General features: G+C 43.5%; 4 protein-coding genes across 7 annotated transcripts; 1 reads left to right on the plus strand and 3 right to left on the minus strand.

The window, feature by feature from the left end:
• Positions 1-98: 98 nt before the first annotated feature.
• On the plus strand, positions 99-2,102 carry LOC114448737 (2-iminobutanoate/2-iminopropanoate deaminase-like). The gene is made up of 6 exons (XM_028425877.1): positions 99-246; positions 781-886; positions 1,132-1,186; positions 1,267-1,335; positions 1,860-1,915; positions 2,003-2,102. Exons 1-6 carry the CDS (start codon positions 182-184, stop codon positions 2,060-2,062), a joined length of 411 nt encoding a protein of 136 aa, XP_028281678.1. The 5' UTR covers positions 99-181; the 3' UTR covers positions 2,063-2,102.
• Positions 2,103-4,884: 2,782 nt separating this feature from the next.
• On the minus strand, positions 4,885-9,934 carry LOC114449160 (calphotin). Its single transcript, XM_028426593.1, has 3 exons — positions 9,598-9,934; positions 6,272-7,387; positions 4,885-4,950 (listed from the first exon to the last, which is right to left on the minus strand). The coding sequence occupies exons 1-3, from the start codon at positions 9,683-9,685 to the stop codon at positions 4,889-4,891; spliced, it is 1,266 nt and encodes a 421-aa protein (XP_028282394.1). The 5' UTR covers positions 9,686-9,934; the 3' UTR covers positions 4,885-4,888.
• Positions 9,935-10,130: 196 nt separating this feature from the next.
• On the minus strand, positions 10,131-17,253 carry LOC114448525 (matrilin-2-like). Of its 4 annotated transcripts, none has more exons than XM_028425522.1 (14): positions 17,220-17,253; positions 17,065-17,112; positions 15,768-15,883; positions 15,107-15,679; positions 14,902-15,024; positions 13,766-13,888; positions 13,103-13,225; positions 12,848-12,970; positions 12,498-12,620; positions 12,126-12,248; positions 11,265-11,675; positions 11,030-11,182; positions 10,716-10,808; positions 10,131-10,371 (listed from the first exon to the last, which is right to left on the minus strand). In XM_028425522.1, exons 3-14 carry the CDS (start codon positions 15,880-15,882, stop codon positions 10,316-10,318), a joined length of 2,139 nt encoding a protein of 712 aa, XP_028281323.1. In that variant the 5' UTR covers position 15,883; positions 17,065-17,112; positions 17,220-17,253; the 3' UTR covers positions 10,131-10,315. The 4 variants fall into 4 exon arrangements, with proteins under 4 accessions (XP_028281323.1, XP_028281321.1, XP_028281320.1 ...); XM_028425520.1 differs by lacking the exon at positions 17,220-17,253 and adding an exon at positions 16,926-16,955 and having other exon boundaries at positions 17,065-17,164; XM_028425519.1 differs by having other exon boundaries at positions 15,768-15,900; positions 17,065-17,241.
• Positions 17,254-17,727: 474 nt separating this feature from the next.
• Positions 17,728-25,721, minus strand: LOC114448735 (lysosomal-associated transmembrane protein 4B-like). The gene is made up of 7 exons (XM_028425874.1): positions 25,427-25,721; positions 24,579-24,690; positions 23,165-23,238; positions 22,799-22,921; positions 22,537-22,635; positions 21,522-21,617; positions 17,728-18,815 (listed from the first exon to the last, which is right to left on the minus strand). Exons 1-7 carry the CDS (start codon positions 25,535-25,537, stop codon positions 18,735-18,737), a joined length of 696 nt encoding a protein of 231 aa, XP_028281675.1. The 5' UTR covers positions 25,538-25,721; the 3' UTR covers positions 17,728-18,734.
• Positions 25,722-26,154: the final 433 nt, after the last annotated feature.

Below are 26,154 nucleotides of genomic sequence, written 5' to 3' on the forward strand. Positions count from 1 at the left end.
GTAATAGTATTAAGGCGATGTTAAAAATAAAACACGGAAATATTGTTTGCGCATCCAAACCATGATTTACGGTAAAATCAGCTCTGATGTGCCCCTGTCATCCAGGGCTCGCTTTTCTTTCCCTTTCAGCTCCGTGTGGTGAAACTTGTTTCATTCACTTGTCCGACAGATTCTAAGTAAAATGGCTGCAGTAATCAGAAGGATTATCAGCACAACTAAAGCTCCTGCTGCTATCGGCCCATACAGGTGAGAAAAAAACTGGTAATCTGCCTGAAATGAAAGTTAAAGCTGCTGGAACCAAGCTGACGCAGTCAGAATTAACACACACAACGTTTAGCCCTGTTAAAAACAGTGATTCCCCTTTTAATGTGGTCATATGGTAGGGTTACAGTGTGTGCGTGGGTAGGGGAGGGGGTGGCAAAGTGCATGTTTTTGGATTTTGCACTCAAACCATGCAAAGGTTGAACTATTAAGATCTGCACTTCTGTGTTTGCAGTATTTGTGTGACTTGTAGGCTGTGCTGTATTTTACATCAACAATAAACAAAGATATCTGCATGTTCACACCCTTTGTGAGGACAGATGTGATTAGATTTTAAGCACTACGACTAAAAATACAGCAGTGAATCTTTAATTCAGTCACTTAAATTTTGCCACAGAAACTACATGAACGCTTGTAAAGAAACCTTAGAACTCAGCTATCAAAATGTCCATGAAAGACAGCAGAAAAGACAACAAGTTTCCACAATCAGCATATTTATTTTGTCTTTGTTTCTCACAGCCAAGCAGTTGTGGTGGACCGGACCATGTACATATCAGGACAGCTGGGGATGGATCCTGCCAGTGGACAGCTGGTGGACGGTGGTGTCCAGGCTCAAACCAGACAGGTGGCACTCCAAAATGCACTGCCATCATACGCTACACTGTTAACCCACCAAGATATCAGTAGCTAATTGGAAGATGATTTCAAAACTAATCATTAATAGTGATAACAAGCACACATGTAGACTCTTTGTAAGGCGTTGAGTGGAACATCTTACATCACCTGCAGTGTGTTTAGCCTCATTTTCATGCTGCAGAATGAAACACTGTAAATCCATGTATGCTGACACTGTCTTTTTTGTTTCTTCAGGCTCTTGTGAACATGGGTGAAATCCTTAAAGCTGCAGGATGTGGTTATGAGAATGGTAACTTCCATCAGATAAATTAAGCTCACTGTGTCGTCTATGACAGAATAAACGGTGCGTTTTGTTACTGCTTCCTACAGTTGTCAAAACCACCGTGCTCCTAGCCGACATGAACGACTTCAACAACGTCAATGATGTTTACAAGCAGTGTAAGTGTCTGTAATTCACTTATTCCTGTTGATGATAGAGCATCATTGGCTCTGCACAGGCAAATCCTCCTCATTCATTTGGTGCAATACTAAAGTATCCACCAGGTGTCAGCACAACCCTGACAACCTGCAGTGATCAGGGGGACATACTGCTTGCAGAGTGGGTCACCATTATTAATACATTTTACCCAGGGCTTACAAGAGAGATGTTTTATCCTCTGTTTTTATTTAATTACCCATTAACTGTGAATAAATGGACGCTGCTTTGTCTTTATCAGAACGGCGGCACATACAGGGACTGCTGAAGGTTTGCTGAGTCACTTGTCAGAGTGAAACCTGAGCTGTGCTGCCAGGGGATTAAGCTTAATCTATAGTAAATGTCAAACAACAGGAATTAGCTGATGCTGTGTAGATGAGTCTTGGGAAACCCCTCGATTCTGTTAGCATAGCCTCCACATGTTATTTAAAGAAAAAGAATGGCATACCTTCACACATTGGAGCAGTAACTGAGCTGTTTTCTGTAGTTTTTAGCACCAACTTCCCAGCCAGAGCTGCCTATCAGGTTGCTGCTCTTCCCAGAGTGAGTACATGACAAACAGCTTCTGTTATGATATGAAATCTGTTCTCCTTGCAGTGCTCAGGCTCTCTCTGCTTTCTCTTTTTTTAGGGTGGACTGGTTGAGATCGAAGCTGTTGCTGTCTTGGGCCCCCTGACTGACAGCTCTTAACAAACACTTCAAAACAATAAAATCACAGAATCATGCAGCACAAGAGCTTCTTGCATTTGATTCTAGGTGTACTTCACTTGTTACTCTCATGAACTGTTACCTGGCTGACTAACAGCAGTCACACCTGGAGCACTTTCTCCTTTCGCCATTCTCCATTAACAATAATGAGACATGTTTTACTTGCAATAGGTGGAAAGTAAATAAGTGAGTCCAGAACTGGTCTGGATCACCCTGAGACGAGGCAACCCGCTCTGACTGAGTGGTGACGCCCAGAATTACACTAAAAAAAGATGCACAGTCACCAAATTTTCTCCAAGCAGGATGGACAGGGCGCAGGAGGAGCTGTAAGAAACCTGCCCGGCCATCCGCAGGAGGTGGAAAGGCGTGTTTAAGTCACACGTGTTAAATATGTCCTAGTTACCCGTAATTCACACCATATGAACACAGAAAATGTGCAGTTCCAGCCTCAGGTGGCACCACAGACACATGGGCAGAAGTAATAACTACACACCAGTCAGAACTAAAGATGGCTGCCAGGTGAAACATCACCATTTTAGTGCAAACACATACATATAATGCACTCCGTGAGCTGGATGACTGAATAATAGGATATATGTGTAGTTATCAGTTTTAGTGAATGGAAGCTGGTTTGGATGCCACACAGTAAATGAATGTTAAATGAGTGTGAGCTGCTCCAATTCCTGTGGTGAGTCACATTGTAAAAGCCTGGAAGGAGGAGAGGGACTTGCAGAGGTTCAGTGCTGTTCACGCTGGGTCAGTTACGTGTTTATTTGACTAAAATTATTAATAATATTAGAACCCTCCAAAGTCCTAAATATGGTCAACGTACAATGTTGTAGTACACACAATCCTGACTCCTGACCATCACCATGACCCCTCACTGTTTATAAAACCCTGGCTACGGCCCTGATCACAGTGCATGCTCGATCATCAAATATATAGATTTTGATTTTCCTAAATTATGTCCATTGTGCATCAGTTGATGCCTCAGGTATAGCATCATCTAGTTTTATGTGCTCCCAGTCTGGATCAATACATTGTGTGAAATCATGTATATTAACCCTTTTAAGGCCCCATTCACACTGGGGAAATCAATCCGGCTAGAGCGGGATTCGAGCCGTATCAAGATAACAAGCCGGGGTAAGCCGGATTGAGCATAGCCAGATTTGAAAATAGGTCTGAACGTATCCAGTTTAAAGGCTATCTGGATGCAATCCTACTCTAGCTGGATTGACTTTCTCCAGTGTGAACAGGGCCTAAATTGCTCCAAGCTCACAGGCTGTGAGCTTTTGTCAAGTGTCAAAAGGTGAATCCTGCAGCAAGAGGTTAAACAGGGAAGCCAAACAGCAGCTGTTTAAGTGACACGTGGTCAAGTCAGGGCATGTTTTCTGCACAGGGAAACAGCTGGGACTACTTCCCAAGTTTCAGTTATGTTTGTGAATGCTTCTGTTTTACATGCACTAAAATACAGTCTGCTGCCAGTTTCAAAAAGCACATGTACTGCATTAGTGAGTAAAACTTTATTCTGTACACTAAAGGTTAGCAGAACCATCAATAAAGTTCAGAGAACGAAGATATTACAGAGAAAGAAACAAGTGGAAAAAAAATCATCAAAACAAAAAGACATTTGTTCCCACAACATCCATCACATATTACGCATTTCTAATTCTTTCTTCTTTTTTTTTACACCGTATGTTGAACTAATAATGAGTTGAGTATCATGTCAACTATCTTACTGTGCTACTGAGCGAATTAAAACCAACAAACATGTGATCATAAGACCTCTGATGCCTCCAGGCTTTTATATTAATTACACCTGCCAGCTACAGTGCAGCTGTCTACAAAATGGCTTCAGGATCATCCACATTTTTACTTTACACACAACTTTCAAGATAAGGGTCTGTAGTGTCTGCTGATATGCTGCATGTAAACCAAGGAAAAGACATGAAGAATGAGTTTTTTTTAAGGAAGTGTGGCATACAGAGGTGTTTATCAGTATTATAATCTGTGAGCTGTCACTCAACACTCTCATTTCTGTTAATGAATTGATTCTTATTAAAAAAGAAACACAAATAAAATGAGTTTTATGGCACAATTTACATTCTAAAAACATAAAATTCAACCACTGAAAATGTGTCTTTTTAATGAGGTTTATAGAGATAAAAAGCTACAGTTAAGCAGAGTGACAGCAGGAGATGTTTTGCCCACCTTTGTGTTCGGATTTTCACTTTGCATAATTTTATTCACAGTCATGCTTGGCTTAGAAAAGAGTCAAGGATTTACGGCAAGCATCCTCCCTACCTGTCAACGCTCTAGTTGAGGTTAAGAATAAAAATTCACAGATCTCACAGACGAGTATTGCACCCTCTTGTCACAAGTTTCCTGCTTTAAGTGTTTTTCCAAAGCACTTTCAGTATAGAGGCCTACATGTGAAGTGAATGTGGCTCAAGGCACACTGAAAAAGTCTTCCTCCTGCTTAAAGTTTATATACAAGTGTAGGAAAAACTCTCATCTTTCCTAGAGTTATTAAGGCACAGTGAGTGTTAACGTGTCGAGTTTGGTGAGTGCTGATGAGAGAATACTGAGGGTTAAGTGTGTTTTGTTTTCCTTCTTGTTGTCTTTGGATCTTTGTTATTTTGGTGCATCTTTTCTTTCTGAAAGAACAAAAAAAAGACAAATATCTTTCATTATTCATGAAGTTTGAGAGACATCTGCCATCTGTGCTTGAACATAGTAGCATGCATGAAACAGTGTAGTCAGTCTGAAAGGGTTAAAGTGTATTTTTGTGGTTGTGCTCTTACCAACTCAATCCTCCTTTTTGGCTTTCTCGTTGTCTGTATCCTGAGAGGCCTCATTGGCAGACACCACTGTGCACACACACACACACACACACACACACACACACACACACACACACACACACACACACAAAAGACAGTGAGAAAGAATCCATACATGACATTTCCATCATGACAACACCAAAATCGGTCAAAGCAAAGGAGACACACTCCCTCTTAAGCACATCTGTGTCTGCTGAACCATTCAGCTACTAGTTATTTACCTACACACACACACACACACACACACACACACACACATATGGCCCGAGGGAAAGTCTCATAAAGTTATGTAATACAGCATGTCTTCTGCACCAGAACGGTATTCTGCACGTGCTGCATGAAGGGGGCGTCTCTGCCCTAAAAGTACAGCGTGTTCTGAGTGTAAAGAGTGGGATGCACTGAAAACCATGAGCTCAGCCTTCACACTGCATACAGGGCAACTGACCACAGACAGTTTAATATATATATATGCAGAATGACGGTGATTTTCACCGTGCCTTGTAATGAAAAGGTGTCAAATTCTACATATTGGAGCAAACAGCTTCAACCTCAAAATGGGATTCTAACTGACCAGAGTCTTCTCCCAAAATGGTCTTAGTTGGCGACTCAAGTCCTGTTAGGGATGAGTAGCATTTACATTGTGTATTGTAATTTGAAGCAGCAGATGCATGATTAGTCTGTGGGCAGTCCACAACAAGGCACAATGAGTGAGAGGTGCCTGGCTGGTGCTGTTGTGCTGACAACACACTCAATCGACACACTCAACACCATCTTTCATTTCTCCCTCCATAAATGTGTGTGTGTGGCTGCTTTCCACCTCTCACACTGTGTTATCTGTTCATCCGTATAAGGCCCAACAATATCCTGTTCATCTTGTCAGCTCTGAGCAATCACAGGGAATGCACGCAGGCATCGATCAGTACAACAACTTAATGGTTCACCAAGAGTTTGGGTTTGCTAGCAGTGCCTGGTTTGGATACCTGTATCTGTCTTTTTAATTGTTTACCTGGATGCAAACCTTCTTGTTCTTGTTGAGTCTGGCCCTCTACTTGTGTGCACATGTTTTGTTTTGATCATGTTTGCATAGATTTCTCAGCTATTTTAGCCAGAAGCAACACAGCAGAGTTTGACCTCCACCCATATTAGTATGATGCCTTAAATGACAAAGAAACAATGCTGTGTTCAATCGAGTTAGTCACTGAGCAAGCAAAACCTGTCATAAACTCCCTCACCAGACACTAAACAATGGCAGTCACCACCCATTAAGATGATGCTGTTGTGCTTTGGATGTGACATTTCATCAGTCAAAGTTAAGACGGAGAAACCTGGAGGTGTTAGGTCTTTATACCTTCTGGTGAAGGTTCAGGAGCTGGGTCAGCAGCAGGAGCTGGTGCTAATGGTGCTTCAGAAGCTGCCGGAGCCTCTACAGGGGCTGAACTGTCTGCAGGGGTCTCTGGAGCCACATCTGAAGGGGCTTCTGAGACGGCTTCTGTGGCTGCTGTGACTTCTACATTCTGGACCACCTCGGCTGCAGCAGGTCCAGGGGTGGCCTCTGTGGTGCAGGGCGTTTCAACTGTTGTGACAGGTTCGGCCAGGCCCATGGGAGGTTCTGACGCCTCCTCAGTGGCAGGCTGAGGCTCATCCTGAGCCTCCGCTGAGACAGGAGGCATCTCTGGAACAGTAGCTGCAGCAATCTCTTTGTCTATTATGGGCTCTGCAGCTTTAGCAGGCGCAGAGGGTTCAGCAGCTGCTGCAGCTTCACTTGGTACTGAATCCTCAGCTGGTACTGCAGCTTCAGTTGGTGCTGGAGCATCACTTGTTAATGTGGAGGCAGTCTCTGGTGCAGAATTGTCAGTCGGAGCCTGTGCTTCCACGGGGGCAGCCACCTCAACTGCAGCTTCAGAAGCTGGAGTTTCAGCAGATGCTTCTGTTGGAGCTTCAGGAGTCACCTCAGCTGTAGTTTCAGTAGCCTGAGTTTCAGCAGCCACTGCAGCCTCAGCTACAGCCTCCTCCACTGCCACTGGGGTCTCTGCTGGCTCAGATACAACAGGTTCAGCGGCTGGCACAGCAGCCACTTCCTCAACAACCACAAGGGCCTCCACCTGCACTGTTTCAACAGCAGCGGCCTCCTCTGTAACCTCAACAGGGGCTTCAACCTCTGCAGGAGCCTCTGGCACTACAGTTTCTACAGGGGCTGCTGTCTCCACCGCTGCTACAGCTGCCTCAAGCACCACAGTGTCTTCTACTGGAGCAGGAGCTGCTATTTCTGTAGCTGGTTCTTCAGGAGCAGCCAAGAGGTCCACACCAGAGCCCAGATCCTCCTGAGCTTCCAGGGCCACTAACACGGCCTCTGCCTCATCTTCAGTACCTGGTTGAAGGTCATCTGGTAAGGCAGTCTGCACAGGCAGCTGCATCTGGTCTTCGATGGTTTGTGCATCTTCTGCGAGGATGCCGTTCCTGATGGCTGTCAGAAGAGGGATGACAAAAGAAAATTAGAACTCCAAGCACCTACTGATGATGTCAGTCAAAACAAGCAACAAAAAAATACAGCAGGACTGTACACAGAATGCTGGTGATAGGAAAAACACAGTAAGGGGCAGAGGGAATGCGTGCAGAGGAGCAGCTTTTCATTTCCTTAGATGAAGATAGAACTTATTGAAGCCTGTGTTTGTCTAAAGCCCCGAGGATGCGCAGTCTCGGAGGAAATAAAATACACGTGACAATGGCTTTTGCTGCATTTTGAGAGAAGCCTGCACCTTTCTATTCATTCCCTCCTTCCTGTTCTTCTACAGTTACCGTGGGTGTGGACAAGCCATCAGGTAACACTACATTAGATGAGACATAATAAGTGTGCTCTAATACCTAAACTCAAATGTCAGTAATCACAACCTTTGTGATCATTTCACAGCCCCCAAAAACATGCAGTGGACATAGTTCACAAATGAGACAAACCAGAAGGGTTGGGTTGGCTGAATGGGTGGATAGTTTGGACGCAGCAGCTTCCTGATTTTATTTGTCTGTCAGAAGCACTAAAAAGAGCCGAGAGTGATGAGTGGAAGGGAATGTGACGGCCCGGCAGCTTGAAAATGAGCCAGTGGAAGGATACACGACACATAGGAGTGTTTAAGCAGTCGGATTACAGACAGGAGTGTCCAGCTGTAACAGTAGAGTTGTTTTTCAGAGTTTTGGGGACAGATTTCAAACATGATTTTTTATTTCTTACATCAGAAATCAACTTCTTGACAGAGAATAGAAAGCTGTTATCTGAACAGTACACAGCCCACTCCAGGCATGGATGGCTCGTGTGTCAACATGATTTTAACAGCCAAAGATGACAGAGATCCCAGTCAAAACACTGCCATGGCTGGCTAGAAGTACAGAAGGGGGTAGGGAGGGAGGGAGGTGTCGCAGACCAAGGGGCCCGGACCGGGGATGGGACCAGTGGTGGCTTGGATGGCATACAGCTGGGTTGTTACACAGACTGTACACTGTATGATTAAAAACCTCCACCCATCCAGCCACATTTAGAGAGGCCTGCCTGGAGCCAAAGAGTACAATAACTGGTTTTCTTTGCTGGGATGATGTAAGAGCCTGGAAAAGGGACTCATGCTTCTCCAGGTGACTAAAGCTGGCTGGCTGACGAGACAATGCCCTGACATAAGATTTATACAGTGACAATTGAGAACACAGAAAGACAAGACGTATAAGCCCATAGATCAAAAATGATCTTTTTGTTAGTCAACTCTAAGCATTAACTTGCTAACAAACATTATTCAAAACAAGAGCAGTGGCTGACGTGGCGAGCTGCGGAGAGAACATACTGTACACACAGCTGTGTCTGGCATGACATAGCCATGTGCCAGTAAATGCCATGAATGGACAATCATGGGCTGTGTCAGGGCTTTGGTAGGCGTCTGCACAGGCTTGAACACAGATATGTAGAAGTCAGACAAACGAAGCCTCAGTGCATGTTTGGATTCTTTTAAGAACCTGTACAGGAAGTTCACATCAGCCTAAAAAAAGGTCTAAAAGAGTCTCCACTCTCCTCTTTCATTCCTTATCATAAAAAGATTAGATTGTTCGTATACTGCTTGATGTTGTTAAAAAATAAGTTATGAATCACAACAGCAGAGTGATGCCAAACAGGTTGGGTTGCAGTTCTTGCCGCAGGCTGCAAATAGACACCTAAACACTCCCAGCTGGCCTTCACAGTGTGCTAAAAGCTGCATGCAAACATAAAAAAGACACCATTATAAGTGCTCTAATCACTTTGTGGAACAAAGTTAACCATCAGGTCTCATCTTATTGATAAATGGTGCAGTTTGTGTTGACACACTCGGCGGTGGGTATAAAGCTGGAAATGACAGGTTAAAAATAAACAGCAGTGACCTGTGGGCATTGTTGGAACATGAATAATTCTGACAAGAGAGTTACTAAAGTATGCAGTACAGCAGAGTGTGAGTGAGAAAGCACACGGTGTACCAGACCAACCGGCAGCAGCAGCAGCCACACACCCCTCAGCAAGGCTTACTGAATGAAAGTGAGAGACTCTGAGCAACTACTATGCACATTTTAACAGGATTAGAGCATATTATGTGATCAATCGTTTACAAAAACATGAATATTTACACATAAATGACATTATTTGACACTGTGCATGTGGTCATGACTTACCCACTGTGTCTCCATTGCTCTCCTCAGGCTTTGTGCCTGGTCTTTTCTCCTGATCAACAGTCTGTGCACTGGATGAGGAGCACCCCATGTTTGTGTGTATATATAAATATATAAAGAGCTGAGAGGTATCAAAAAACTATAGCACAAGAGCAAGCAAACACAAGTCTTCAAAAGAGAGGCTGTGAAAACACGGACAGCTAAACTCTCTGCAGCTCTTAAGAGTAGCTGGGCACCATTATCTCTCCTGGTGTGTCTGTGCGGTCATGCATGGCCTGCTGCCCTCCTTCCTCAGACAACTATCTGCTCCGAGCACACAAGCAGGACTGCTGAGTGTTCCCTGACTGCTCACAGTCACACTATTCATACAGGAGGAGGAGGAGGAAGAGAAGGAAGAGGGGGGAGGAGGCGGCACACATGTGCATAAAGTGTGTGTCCTCTTCCAGGAAGATTCCCCACCTTGTGGTAATGTTAAGGATAGCACATGTGGAATATGCTGACTGAGCATAAATTGCACATAAAATGCACATACGGACTTAAACTTATAAAACTTTTATTTGTCGTATTTATGTGATACATAACCTTTTCAATCAAATCTACATTTTGTTGTTATAAAAGTGTATAAATATCTTCAGTAGAAAGCATATCGTTTGCATATGTTTCTGTGTAGCTTATGGAGCAGGATGTGGGCACCATCCTGCAGGTTAAAGAGCTCAGCTCTTTATTTATGCACAAGTTGATTCTCCAGAGTTTCCATCTTCCTCGTCATAGCTTCAAGTAGGCATGTTAAAGAAAGTTTAATCACCGAGAGAGAGAGAGAGAGAGAGAGAGAGAGAGAAATTGTTGTCATCAGCCAGTGCACCTTATATTTATCAGCTGTGTTCTTCCTTAGCAATAACTCAAAAGATGACTTCTTCCTTCACACAGGCCTTTCTTGTGTGTAGATAAAATCTTTCATCATCTGACATGCTGTAATAATTTCCTGTGTGTGTCTCTTTAAAAGAGGCCATAATATGTATTTACTTCCCAATAAGATCAGATGATTTTTATTAAGTTTCTACACATTATAAATAAATCTAAAAGGGAAAACCGCTGAATGTTCTTCAGACAGAAAAGGATATTATTCTGGACCAGGCTCTTCAGTTTGTCATTGACTTGGTTCTGGAAACTTATGATGTTCTCACACTGACACATGTTTTCATCAGATGGTTTATCTGTGAGGGGAAAATGAAAGGTGATAAGTCCTTTTTTCCCCCCTCTCCTTTTCTAACCTGCCTGTGGAGAGTGTGGAAATGACTGCAGAGCCCAGTGCTGCTGCTCTGATACAGTGATCATAATGGTGGCAGTAGGTGGCAGTGGTGCACCATGATGCCTGATGAAATACTTCATTCTCTTACATTTAAAATTAGAAAAATAAGGATTTCGAGAACCATACCTGTGCATATCCTGGACTTGAGTTTCTGTGTAATTTCTCCCATTTTTTCGAACCCCTCAGCGTAGTACAGGTGCTTCTCATCGGGCTCTGATGCTATTTCTCTCAGCTCTTGTTCAATGGCTTTTCCAACACCTAATGCATATATTGTGATCCCTGGAAGTGAAAGAAAACAGCATGTTGACATGAGACCAAATCCTTCATGAGAAACCTTCAGAATGTGCAGGTGTGATGGTACCGGAGTCCTTTGCTTTGCTTGCCCATTCAGAAACATCATCCTGTGACCTTCCATCGGTGAACACAATGCTGACACGTGGGATGTTCGGCCTGGCGCCCTCTTTGGCCGAAAAGCTGGACTCAAACATGTGACGTAGGGCAGAGCCCGTCATGGAGCCTCTGCCCATGTACTGCATCCGGCTCACAGCCTGCTTGATGTCCCGCCCTGTGCTGTACTGGCCCAGTGTGAACTCTGTGCGCACCTTGGTGGAGTACTGGAGAAGGCCCACGTGTGTGCCCTTCCTGGAGATGTCCAGCGACTCTACGATGCTGTTTACAAACTGCTTGACCAGCTCAAAGTTGGCAGGGCCCAGACTCTTCGAGCCATCGATTACAAAAACAAGATCCATGATTCCATCACTGCACTCTTGTTCTGTCAAAAACATGACAAGTGTCTTTGTTTTTATCTCATAACGCATAATAATAAAGGCTGCACATTTACTCTTCCTCAGCCAGCCCTCTGTCTGGCACAAACAAAATGAATATATTTATCCTTATTTATCTGTATAAGGCCAAAAATATGACTGACAGACTAATATTTGAAGACATGACTTCTCTGTGGGGATAAAAATAAACTGCTTAATCCGAGCGAGCAGGAAAAATTGATTTTTTTTTTTAGTGAGCCCAGGGATTAACACTGACCTCATAACTGGTCACATTATATAACTGGAAAAGGGGACAAAAACTGTCACATTTTTAAAACACGCTGATGAAAGATGATGTCCTGTTTCCAAACGAGCAATGAATTCATAGTGTTACATTTTCTCTATCTTCTTCTATCTGCTGTTTACCAAGTTATCATCATCACAATAAATGGACTCACTGTGACATGTTTTCCCATCAGGCTGCAGTGTGTATCCTTTACTGCATTTACACACACACGAATCTTCAGTGTTCACAAACTCCTGCTCACAGCCATGTTTCCCATCAGCACAATGGTCGATCTCTGCAGGAGAGAAATTGTTTAATTGCAGCTGCTTTGATTCAGCAGTGATCAAAAGCTTATGTAGTTTCTGGCATTCAAGTCATTTGTGTTTAAACCTCCCATCTAGAGTCTTTATACAATCTAGCCCAATTGAAGGTGTGAATATCATCAATCAATCAATGAGACATTAGTGTAAGTGTTGCCCTTTACTCTATAAATGAAGAAGAACATGTGTTTTTAGCAATGAGAGAAACAGTACTGTGGACTTACTCTTGCATGTTTTCCCATCTGGCCTGAGTGTGTAGCCTTTCCTGCATTTACACACACAGCTGTCTTCTGTGTTCATGAACTCCTGTTCACACCCGTGTTTGCCATCAGCGCAGTGATCAATCTCTGCAGAATACAGTATATCAGTGCAGGAGTAATTCAGTAAATACTCCAAATCTGTGTTATGAAAAAGGCAACTACATACAACACCTCACCGTACAAGGACAATTGAAGCAAGGTTTATTGTATGAGTTGTAAATGAATAACACATCACTGTTTCCATGTTCCAAATGTGTACAGAAAATTTAGAAGCACTTATAAAAGTGAAGGATGAAAAAGCATTGGACTCTTACTCTTGCATGTTTTCCCATCTGGCCTGAGTGTGTAGCCTTTCCTGCATTTACACACACAGCTGTGTTCTGTGTTCATGAACTCCTGTTCACACCCGTGGGTGCCAGCAGCGCAGTGATCAATCTCTGGAATGGAAACAGACAGAGGTAACAGCGCAGTTCACGGAGCTGATATTTGTTTGATTTCTGCTGTGAGTGTATGCAAATGTCTTCCCCACAGCTGTTGCTGTTTGCAAAGTTCTGCTAAAAAGCACTTACTGCTGCAGGTCTTGCCATCCGGATTGAGGACGTAGCCCTTATTGCACCTGCAAATGTAGGACTCTGGGATGCTGACACAGCTGTGCTCACAGCCATGGTTCCCCAGGTCACAGTAGTCTATTCCTGAGAAGGACGAGTCCATTTTTAATATCATAAGTTTACAGTTTGTACTTACTAGCATGATTGGACAGGAAGAAGACAAACAAAGGAACACATAATTCTATACCAGCATCCCCTCTATGATTGGGTGGCAATATGACACCCTGGATACATTTGAGCAGCTGCTCTGATGATTAGAAAAGCAGACTCAGGAAATCTCCCCCCACTTTACTTTCTGTTAACATCCACCAGAGGAGCACAAGGGACCATTTCCAACAGTGGGTGGACAGACATCACTTGTACAGTAGGAGGGATGCTGGATTGGAAGTCCATCACAATAAGACATGACCATAGCAGTATGGAGTCCCATTTCTAGACAGACCTATGTCTACTTTTGATGAAACAAAATGGTGTTTTTTCCCCACTATTTCTGTCAAGTACTGGGGTGTAGTACTTAAATGTCACCACTAAGATGAAGGCACAACATAAAGAAACAGCCATCATAAATGTTGAGGAGACAATGAGCACTTTTGATGAAAAATGAAGAGAAGAATGCATGATTACTGTTGCATGTCTTCATGTCTACGGTGAGCTGATACCCTGGACGGCAGCGGCACTCGTAGCCATCAGGCAGGTTAGCACAGATGTGTTGACAGCCATGTTCCACCACTGCACATGTATCCTCAGCTGCAGAGGAAGAGAGTGCAAATCATGACAGTGACAAAAACAAGTGTCAATTGTTTCTGTCTGACATAGTGAGAGCAACCTGAAGACCAAAACAACTACATGAAAGAAGCTTGAATGCAACACAGAACAGGTAAAGACTGCAGAATCAGGTGATAACATCAGGGTTCTCTGTGTGTGTGTGTTGGTGGTTCTCTGACAGTTTGGCTCCTCCTCTCTCCCCACATGCTTGATTGAACTCACCTGGAGTCCTTTTACTCATCAACTTACAGGAAGACTGGGCTTTGTCTGAAATCACTCACTCCCTGCTCCCTGCTCCCCATATGGGGACTTCACTGTACGGCACCAATATAGTGAACTGTGGGAAAACATTTTCGGACATTTTGGACACTACCTCCGTCATTTTCTGCCGCCGTTAATTACTTTCCGATCTCTACCAGCTAAAAAAAACTCGATTATTATCGAGTTATCGATTATAATTTGTGCCGTTAAAGCCCAATAAAGGTTTAATGGCAAACATTAATAAAACAAGCACAACGGGTCATGTTACATTCGTTAAACAGGTCCGTAAAAACAGGTAACTTCACTTCCGTTTCCGTTCTTCCCGCCGATCCGCGCAATGCATGACGGTCGAGTGAGTGTCGGATGGACGCTACTTATTATGATGCATTGTGGGATACATTGAGGGCACTATATAGAACTCTATGAAGTGAAAAGGGAGAGATTTTGGACACTCTCGGCTCCCATGCTTCCTTTTTTTTTGCTTTGTTTTTTTGTGTTATTTATTTATTGTATTTTAATATAGTTCTGCAAGTGTATAGAAGGCCTTCCTGGCCTTTGCATCTGCCTGTTGGTTGTTGATAGTTTTTGCATTATTAATATCAAAATATTGATTCTAGCCCAATAAAAGTATCGGGCGCTTTGAGGTGATGATGTTTTACATAGAGGACTCTGGTTGCTAAGTAACTGAGTGAGAGATGCTGTAGCAGAAATGAATGACTAAATAAAACGTTCACCTTTGCACGTCTTGCCATCTGGGTTGAGAGTGAAGCCTTTCCTGCACTTGCACCTGTATGAGGCGGGGCTGCTCACACAGATATGCTGACACTGGTGGTCCACCACCTCACACATGTCTGAGCCTAATGGAGACACAAGTTATTAGGACACATGCATGTTAAAAATAAGTGGGATGCAGAGTTGATACTGAGTGGGATGCGTCACCTCCGCACAGTTTGGATTGGAACACAGAGATCAACGTTTCTATCTGGCTGAAGTTGGCCACTAGGTGCACATGCTCAGAGTGAGGCTCACTCCCTATGGCCTTCAGTGTGTTCATGTCCACCCTGCCCACTCCGATGGCAAAGATCTGGATGCCGGTCTGCCTCGCCTGAGCTGCAATCTCCTCCACCGTGTCCTGAGGTCTCCCATCAGTCACGATCATAGCGATTCGTGGGATGAGCAGGTTCAGCGGCCGGGCTCCCTGCTCCTCAGTGAAAGCTGTCTCCATGGTGTACTGGATGGCCAGACCGGTCATGGTCCCTGTGGCGAGGTGCTGCATGTCCCTCACTGCCCGCTCCACCTCAGTTTTAGTGCTGTAGGTGTTGAGGGAGAACTCAGGCTGGACCTCGCTGCCGTACTGAAGCAGACCGACACGCGTTGCATCACGGCCGACTTCAAGGAACTGAAGCAGGTTGACGATGAAGGTCTTGACCTTCTCGTAGTCGTTGGGACGGATGCTTCTGGAGCTGTCAATGACAAAGACGAAATCCAGCGGGATTGGTTTACAGGAGCTCTCTGTAATCAAAGACAAGGAAGAGGTTTGTGATGGGTTTGGGGAGGAGAAGAAAAAAACCTGGCAATGCAAACACATGAAATCACTTACCCACTGCTTTAGTCTCATTTTTCCCATGGGCTGCAAGGGGTTTGGGACGGCGTCTGTCCAGCCGCACTGCGTCACAGCACAACAGGCAGAAGAAGCCGAGGGCCAGGGACCTCATTCTGATGAGAGATGACAACTGCAGACATAAAAAAACAAGAAAAACTCCCCACAATGGGCAGCATGGAGCACAAAACAAGCAGCAGACAACAAGGCAGGAACAGAAACATGTGTGATTCATGTTTATAGGCTGTTGTAGGTATGGTTGGTCACACAGTGAAACATTTCTGTGCCTTTGAGAAATCTCTGTGGTGTCACCACGGTGACCAGCAAATCGTTACAGTTAATTTATTGATGAGGATGGATATAAATAGGTAGAACTTTCACCTCCTGCATATTTGACCTGCCCAGCTTCAAATTTCACATTTTAAAGCCATTTTAAATAGCATCATTTGTTACATTTATACGGCAGCGTTCTATTTTGAAGTGTGGACTCTACAGGATGTGATGAAGTCAGCCAACTCCATATGAATGAGCACAGGGCTGTTTTGCTGCATAGGTGGTTTAAAGTGATTTAAGAGAGGCTGATAAGTCCCACAGACTGTTTTCCTATCCAGTCCCCAGGAGAGACGTTCTTCAGCTGTCACATTCAGACTGCAGGCTCTGCTTCTGACACGGCATTGGTCGGATAAACTCCTAGAATTTTGTGCTTTCTAAATGGAGTTCTGAACAGCTCCCCTCAGTGTGATGACACTGACTCGTGTCTCATGCAGACATGTATATGGTAGCTGCTGACCCGGGACCTGCAGGGGTCACATATTCGTGCTGCATCCCGCACAGAGCGCTCGACCTCTGACTCACATCTGTTTGATGTCTTTCTGCTGCAGCTCTGACTGTGTTTCCGTCATTAAATCAGGGCGACAAATGTAACAAATGTCTGCACGTGATCCAATTAAGTTCCTAAACATATTCTGAAATTGTGCATGTGGCTGCGCTTCCGTGATCACACCACAACAACAGTTCCTCTCTCATTTCCTCCTGAGTCAAAGTCGAGCTTGTGTGTTTACAGAACAGTGTTTTTAGGATTCAATGTCTGTTTTGGACATTTACAGTTTTTGATGGCTTTTCATGATGCAGGTGAAGAGACCGCAGATGTTTTCTAACCTTGAAGTAAACATGCAGCAGGTGATTCCTCTTAGAAACGAAAGAAACCAATCTTTAAAAAACAACATGACAAGAACACAAATAAAAATGTAAAGGCGTCAATTGAGTCAAGATGGAAATAAAACTAAAATCTACTCACCTTGTTTTTCTCTTCAAACAAAAGTGGTTTAAAAATTTCCAAGCAAAACTGAGTGAAGAGAGAAGCTCTCAGAGTAGCGGCTCCAGGTTGTGAACACACACACACACACAGATATCCCAGCCTTCTATCTTTCTTGGGTTTGTGCAGGCTCTTACCCCACTCAGCCGTCTGCTCCATCCACTCTGTTCCTCTGTATACTCCCCCTCTGACTCCAGCTTTGGAGACGCCTCTTGTTCAGCTCAGTCACAACAAAGTGTCTCACTCACATTCAGATCATTGATTAGATTTTAAAAAGAGGGAAAGCTTTCACATTAATTAAAGAACACACACATCACAGTGACTTCTTATTTCTACTAGTGTTCAATTTCTATTGTGCAACAGTCTAATAGGTCAACACTCCTGGGAAAGAGGCGTTCAAGTGAAGGTTGGATGAACTTTTTAAACATTTAGCTCTCACTGCACTGCCATTAAAGCTGAAGAGTCCATCACAGCCACATTCATAAGCTTAAATATACCTCAGATCTATTTAAACTAATGTTCATATCCAGACGTTTGCTTTTTAAAAAAAAAAAAAACACACACACAACATCTGTCAGTGAAATTTGATTTTAATAGACAAATAAATGTCACATCTTTATTTTGCATACAGCAGTGATCCTTGTTTTGTGTCCTTGTAGGACATTTTGCACCCAGGGAGCAGCTTGCCAATAGCTGCATCTGGTGGAAGAGACTTGTGTAATGTTTACACAGAGCAGAACGCTCCCATTGCCTTAAGTGAAAAAACACATCCAGGGTCCATATTTATTGAGCTGCAGGTTCCTCCCTGAGCAACTCATTCATAGTGCCTTCAAAGAGCAAACTGATTCCAGATCAGTGCTTCCTCCTACTGTCAAAACGCACACATATATACATAGCAGCCCGAGACATTCCTCGGCCAATCAGTAGAAACACACAGGTACATTTAAATGTAATTAATACTCAGCCAGCACAGTCTAACACTCAAAACAAGACCAATCTGTGCGCTGAGTAAAACAGTGAAAGACGGTGATATGTTCGGTATACACTAGGTTGCTCTTTGATCATGTCAGAATACAGGCAGATTAATTTCTTTGGGAAACTTCCAGTCAAAGGTGACACTTCGTGTGTGAGTCTGTAAAGTGCACACTATCAAGATAGAAAGTTATAAATGAAGGCAATCCAACCCTGATCACAAGCAGAGACGAGACAAACACACGACAGCTCCTCGCTCCTCACTGTGGGCACTGCATAAAGATACATGTGTCTATCAATGGACCCGCAGTATGCTATGACAGATACAGAGAGCATAAATAGAATTAATAAAAAAAATATATATATATCATCTATAAAACATTCTAGTGCCACCCAGATCCAAATGCATTAAAAAATGCACATCATTTCTGGAATTCTACTGAGAACAGATACAGAAGAGTCACAGGAAAAATCATCGGTAAACCAACAGGATGGAATGAGAGGTCACGGTGGTGTGTGTGTGTGTGTGTGTGTGTACACATGTGCATGCATGGGTGTGTTTGTGTAGGAACAATATATCCATGAACATACTGTAAACCGGGAGAGGCAGTGTGGTGCATACATTTTGCTGGGTGTCTTATTAACAGCGGGGTCCAGTCAGCGGGATGCTGGGAATGTCTTCATGCTGTGGCGGTGGTGTAGGGTGGAGGACCCTGCTTGGCCGGGACGCTGACGCTGTCGTCGTATGGAGGTAGCAACACCTGCAGGTACATTAAAAAGAAAAGAAAAGTGCTGTTATTACAGCAGCTGGAAATGCCTGATATCTCTTAAGAAGTTGAGCAGCAGCGTGAGTGGCTCAGTGGTACAGCAGGTTTGTCCAATAACCAGAAGGTCAGCGGTTCGACCCCAGCTCCTCCCTAATCATTATTGTGTGTTCTTGGGCATTACTAACTGGTATATGAATGAATCTTCATTGGCACCTTGAAGCCATGGCTCTGTCAGTCTCCCCAAGGGGAGCTGTGGCTACCACTGGTAGCTTACCACTGCCATTCTCAATGTAATGTTTGAGTGTCCAACAGAGCAGAAAAGTGCAATATAACCCCCAATGCATTATTATTATTAGCTGGTTTTTGTGAATGGGGTACAATATTACATCATAATTTCAGATTTAATTCTAAAAGCTGTCCTACAGATTAAGAGATATCTTTGTGCTATAATCTCAAATGGCACAGAAAAATCAACATGATTCAAACAAAAAGAACTGCAGGATTTCAGCTAAACATTGTTACATAACATGTAAAGTACAAGTTCAGTGTGTCAGCGTGATATCAGAGATTAGTGGCTTCATTATTACACAGAACGCTGCCACTTAATGCTGCTGTTTCAGCTGAGACTGAGTACTTTCAGAGAGATTTTCTCCTCCTTCGTCTGCTGTTATTCATCCTGCACAGAAAGGGAAAGTAGGCTAACTACAGAGCTGTGCTAAATTTGGTTAACGGCTGTCTATATGCATCACACTGGGTTGGACATACGTCTCTGCTCACTTCATGAAGAGGAAGCTGGCAGCATGTTTGCAGCTTAAGTTAACACTTCCTAAAATCAGAGTTTGGGAGTTTTTTTTCTGTGAATGATCTCTTTCACTGATTTTTCTCAGGTTTGCTATAATAACCCTGTCCTCACATCTTCCTCGCTTAAACCCTTAAAATGTGTGAATGACGCCTTCTCCTTCCAGAGAAGAAAGGCAGACGCTGTGTGAAGCCACAACATAAACACTCCATCAGCGGTTCAGGTGACTTCATACACAACACAGTGTGTCTGAGCTGACACAATGAGCCACCCATACGTCCTGATCTTCAAAGAGGAACACAGGACATTAGGTTAATCAATAGACTGATTATTTAGCCTGTGTGAGCTGTGTGTGCCTGCAATGTGATATTAAATAGAGACAGTAGAGTTAACCAGTGTTCAGGGTTTCATGGGTTACTCGCTGCTCCTTTAATGCCAAATAAAACACCTGACTGTGTGGGTGTGAATGACTTTCCTGTATGTTCAGGCTCATATGGTATAGCTGATGTACAGCCATGCAAGCCTCAAACCCCGCCTGTGGTCTGCAGGGAGCTCTAATTGAATATGCCTGGCTCTGATTGGAAAAGCATACCTGCAGAGGTGAGGCTGATGTTACAGGGAATAAAGGCACAGGCTGCGGTTTTTCTGGCACGTTTCAGCACTGATGACGTCAGCAGACAGTGCAGGTTTGTCAGAATACCTGTGAAACCCAACACACTGCGAGGTCAAACATCAGGTTGGAGCCAGCTTTTTCTGCGCTGATGCTGAAAACCACATTATGCAATAGTCAAAACAGCCTTTTTTTTTTTTTTTACAGCCTCATTTTTCTTCTCCCTTCTGTCACACCATAAGTAGGTGTGTGGGCAGAGGGGTAGCAGCAGCCAGAGGGCCAGGCTACAGGGCAACAGGACACCACCAGGAGTCTGAGAGTCTCCCAAGCAGAGCTCACTTACAGTACCAGTACTGGGCCTCGGTCATAATGGCTTTGCCAGCATGGAGATCTATCTCTCCGTCCAAGTGTGTTCATCCATCCGTGCTGCCGTGGCCTCTGTAAAACTAGCTGCTACAAAAGCCCAGCTTTATACTTCCTTCCTCCCTTCAACATGACGACTTTACGGCTGCCAGACCTGGCCTGAGCAGAGGAAGCCTACGCAGATGATAAAAACGTGACGAGTGGTCTGGACTGAACGAGGAAATCATTTTTCCACAGCAGATGATTTGTTTTCTTTGGAGGCGGAATAAAGGAGCGAATCAAGATCAGATATATGTCAAATCTCTAGATGACGATGTAGACATAAAGGAGCGTTAAATGGACTTTAAATATGGTAACAATATATGTTTCAAAGACAAGTTGCACATATGGCCGCTGCTTCCGTTTCTTTTTCCTACGTGTCATTAAGGTCTGCTGACTTTGAATGAATTTTTTTGTTTGGCTTGTCAGGCATTTTAATTTGTTGTTCTCTTGAAGTTAATGTTGACAGAAGTATTTGTACAGCTGCGCGCCGCACAGGAGGAATGTCTGTATTATGAGTGCTGAAGTGAGACCGCTGCACACAGATGTGTGTAACAGCTCGGTGGGAAATGTGACTCACACAGGTGGTCTGAAAAAAGGGCGTTAGTAGAAAATTAATTTTGTGTAACTATAAAGCGACTGAACAGATGCACAGAGGCAGACAAGAGTCCAGCTTCTTAGATTGCACAGCAGGTGTCTATATCGTCAATAAACCTCATCAATAATAAGGTGCTTACTTTGCAACATTATCTGACAAAAAGGCAAGACACTAGGAAGAGTCTCATCCTTTGGATTATGTCACATACAGGACTGTTTCCCCCTGATTATAAACCATATAGCAGCCACTGTAGGTGTCATTGTGACATACAGACCATCAGATGTGACTCACCGTTGTGTCATTGGTCGTAACGTAGAGGAGGATTTCAGAGGAACCCCGGCAGCTCACATATCTGTAGCAGTTCCACACGCATGCTATCAGGTACGCCTGACAACAGACATTAGAAAACAGACATTAGACATTTGTACAATTATTGGATGGATTGATGAAAACCAGAAGACATGCCCCCCCTAAGATGAATGTTGTTACGATTTTATCAGGTACAAAATACATATATTCACTAAACTAAGATTAATTTTATTATGCAGAACCTTAATAAGCATGATTATGTAAACTATGTCACATTTGGCTTTGTGCCTATAAGAACACTCTGCTGCAGAGCCAGAGCCTGAAATGATTATATAATGTTTGAGCAGTGTTGTATTTTTTAAAGACAGATTATTGTCATTTACAAGGTGTTCTAAACATAATTGGGCCATGCTGTCCCTGGGGAAGCTGCGCTGTCAGAGAGCATCCTGCAGACACAGATGGCATCACGGTGACATGCACATCACGCCTCACAGTGCATAAAAGCCTGGGATACACGTGTTTTTAAAAGAAGCACTTATTGAGTTCAGGTTCTCTCTGAGAGTTATAAATCATTTTTTAGTAGCAAAAAAAACAAAAAAAACAACACGTTTGTGTTGTTCTGTCATCCAGAAATCATCTGGCTCTCGGCAGGCAGCTTGCTACTGCTGGAAAGCATCAGCCAAACACAACAGCATCTGCTACATTCATCCACAAGCCGGAAACGAAGCCAGACTGAGCGCTCTAACCTCCATAATAACCAAATTAATGCAGCGCTGTAATGCTCTGATTGCTCTGTTAGCTGTTAGCAGACTCTACAGGAATTCTGTGTCTCAGAAATGGTGTAAACAAATCTTTTTCTGCTTCACTTCGGTCATAAAGTCACATCTGGACAGAACGTTACAGGGGGGAAAAAAACACACACAATCTGTGTGACAAGGTTGCATAATACCAACTATTGCTCAACACAGTGTGTAAACTAAGGTTTGGAAAACGTTACCTTGAAGCTGAGAATGCAGCCGATGAAGAGCAGCACGATGAGGACCAAGCACACGTTGCTGAGGGCGGCCACCTCCTCTTTGTAGGGGAAGTTATCAGGCTGTCAGAAAAACAGCAGCCGTCAGTCCAGCAAAGATCATGCAAGGTTTCAGGACAGCAGCTGTAGCCGTATATATCACATGTGCTGACATGTGCAAATGATGAGTCAAATTCTCCGCACGAACACCTGCTGTTAGGTGTCAGTGATTTGAGTTCCCACTCACCAGCTGCTGCAGGTAATCCTGTATCGTGTTCGGGTAAACCACGATGCTGACAGCCACCAGGGTGTTAAGAGCAAAGTCAAAGATTTGGTAGCAGAAAAATGGGATGATCCAAGCGGCACGCAGCTGAAACAAAGAGATTTATTTTAGGTATATAGGATAGGCTGATATATTTATCTGTGAGCAGAGAGTCAACACCGCCATAAATCAAAACCAAAGTGGGTTACAGGAAGATTCCAGTGTGTGGAAAATGACAAAATGAGCAGAGTAGTATTTGGATTCATGTTTTCATTTTGACATGACTGTTATGAATATCAGTGCAGTCTCTGAGGTGAATGTTTGAATGGTAACAAGTGACATTTTGTTTACCTTGTATGCGCCATAAGTTGCCATCCCGCAAATGAGTATCATCAGCAGAGAGATGGCTGAGGCGATGCACATGTCTGCAGCAGAAAAATGAGCAAGGTCACACACTCAGCTCTAAATGACACTTCTAAAAATGATTACAACGCCTGTTTTAAGCAGGAAGGCGAGGAAAAAAAAAAACAAGTGACATGCTGTCAACCAGGCGGGGATTTAACCTCTGCTCTGTGACTCACTTCATGTCGGCCTGGCCTCAATTCAACTCACAGAACACATCACAGAACAGAACCAATCATTGCATTACATAAGGATCCGGGGCTCAGCTGTACCGAAACACATGCAGCACTATTGGGAAGCCTGAGTGAAAGACCGATGCTTTGCCCCGTGACCCATTAAAATGTCATTTACAGTATATTCCATTATGAACTGACAATGAATAATTTGCATCTCTGAGTCCAACAATGACTCGAACATTCTGCTTCATGAAAGGACAGGAGAGGGTGGAGAGGCCACTTTATTCCCAGAGGGAGCTAAATGTCAGGAGGGCTGACAGCAGCAATCACAAGAAAATCTTTAAAAGCCAATTTCAAAAAGTTCAGATACTTTCAATGCTACAGTGTCTTGGATTTCCATCATCTTGTAGCTGTGTGGTTTCTATCAGCTAACACAAAGAGGTATGGAAGTATGAAGGATGAAATAAAATAAAAAATAAAAATGTCTTGGATAGTCTACAGATTCACAGAATTTCACACCAGCTGTGCACAACATAAGAAAAATCTGACATGGACACAGATGACTACATAAACAAATGTTCCTCACTCCTGCTGAGTCTTTGGCCAAATGCTGAATAGATACAAACACAGGACTTCATCTGACAGGTTAAATGTTAAACACATGCCACTTTTCAGTCTTTGGTTTTACTTCATCTGAACATTCAGGACAGACACATCTCTTTTATCTATGCATGTAATTCTGCTGTGGCACCAGCCGGCCCTGAACTAATCTTCTGGAACCGGGACAATAGAGTCATTCCCAATCAGAGGCTACCAGCAGCGTGTGCTCCGGACTGTTCCAGCACACACCTGGTGTGCTAAGAAGGCTTTTTTTTTAAATGCACAGGTGGACTTCAGTCTAACACAGCTGTGGCCTATAAGTGTTTGATTTATACAGAAGTGCTGACAGTCGTCTGCACAAATGTGTGACTTTCCCCTCTAATAACACAATAAATCATTCTATTAGTCGGGTGACAACCCAGCAGAGCCACAGGCAGGAGTTAGGTCATCGTTAACAGTCTGCAGGCGGACTCTCAGAAAGCTGTGTACACGTCAGCTGATGGTGTTCGTCTCTAATCTACTCTGTGACTCATTGAGTCTCCTTATGGGACATTTATTGTAAAGCAGTGTCCTTTGGGACTACTTACTAGCGTCATCCATGACATCCAGGTCATTAGCCAACTCAGCGCTGGTCAGGTGATACTGCTCAGGATCACTGAGCGCGGTGAGCAGGATGAGTAACACCACGGCATTGATGAGCTTAGGGACAGAGGACATATGGTTAGATAAAAGCAGCAATATGGACAGACGGGCAGGGGGTAATGGGCAGGAGGAGGGCGGATCAGTCAGAATCAAAGATGGCATGTAAAGATCTTTAAATGTGTCACCTGACATAAAACAGGTCAGTAAATAAACACAGAAATGCTGGTTCGATCTTGTCCTACAGCTACTGTAACAGTCCTTGTTTTGGTCTGGTCGGCTCATCAGCTCATTATGCAGATGACTCATGTGGCCTCATTGATTAGGTGGATGGAATGGAAAATTCTCTGCAGTCAATAGGCAGCCTGACACAAAACCTGCTACCTGAAGAGACCCGCTGCTAATTTATTCATAGGAAGCGGAGAGGGGGATATTTTCCACATGTGGTGTTTGGTTTTGGTTAACCCTCTCCTGCACAGTCGATATTAAAAAAACAAAAAACCAAGAGGAATTCAACAGCATAAAACAGGAGACATGTTAAAATTTAAAATAATTATAAAGAAGAGTCCTTTAACCTCTTTTAATGTAAATACAATTATTTTAAAAAATGTAATGCAAAGGTATAAACATTGATTATATGCAAACACATGCCTATTAGTAACAAATAAAATGTGAAACTAATGAAAATAATAATATCAAATATTAACTGAGAACAGTTTAAAAACATGCAAACATTTTTGGATTCTGGATGTCAACACAGACGCAGTGAGTGACAGACAAGAGAGGCGGTGCTCACCATGTACCAGACCCCAAGGATGATGGTTCCTGTGCGGACATGGCAGCACAGGCAGCAGCTGGTGGAGTACCAGCGGTCCCACGGGGAGATCATCATCTTCTCGCTGAGCATTTTTTTGTCCAGAAACGGCGAAGAAGAAGAAAGAAAAACACAGGATAAAGGACGCCTCTCCGCTGTCCCGTCACCGTCTGCCGAGCGTCGGTGCTCACCAAGGAATGACGAACAGGATCCGGCTGCCTCTGACCTGTCCGTTACCGATTACCGTGAGCAGCTTAACGGGAGCGAGCGGCACCAAGTCAAGCTAGCATGGAGGAATCACATGACTTCCGGTTTCAAAATAAAACCCGTGTAAATAAATAGGTGCGAATAATTTCTCCAAAATAGTATTACTCGGTTAATTAGAGGTGCTTATGTGTTCCATCAGTTTAGTATATGTTCTACATTTGCCCATCATAACGTGACCTTGGGAAAAATGCTATATAATTTTGTAGCCTTCCCGTGAGGTGAAACCATGCCATTATTTTGAAGAGAAATCCTCCTACTTCCTGCCACATTATGGTCAGCTGCTCAAGGACACTTATTATAAACAACAGAGCGTGAGACAGACTAGATGGGATCAAATCTGATGATGTAACCCTACATTTCCAGAAAGTTATAGAACACAGGCTCGGATTAAATACTTTAATCCTGAAATGACATGTTCTATCTATAAATAGCATATGGTAGTT

The sequence above is a fragment of the Parambassis ranga genome, chromosome 16 (assembly GCF_900634625.1).
Source record: "Parambassis ranga chromosome 16, fParRan2.1, whole genome shotgun sequence".
NCBI lineage: Eukaryota > Metazoa > Chordata > Actinopteri > Ambassidae > Parambassis > Parambassis ranga.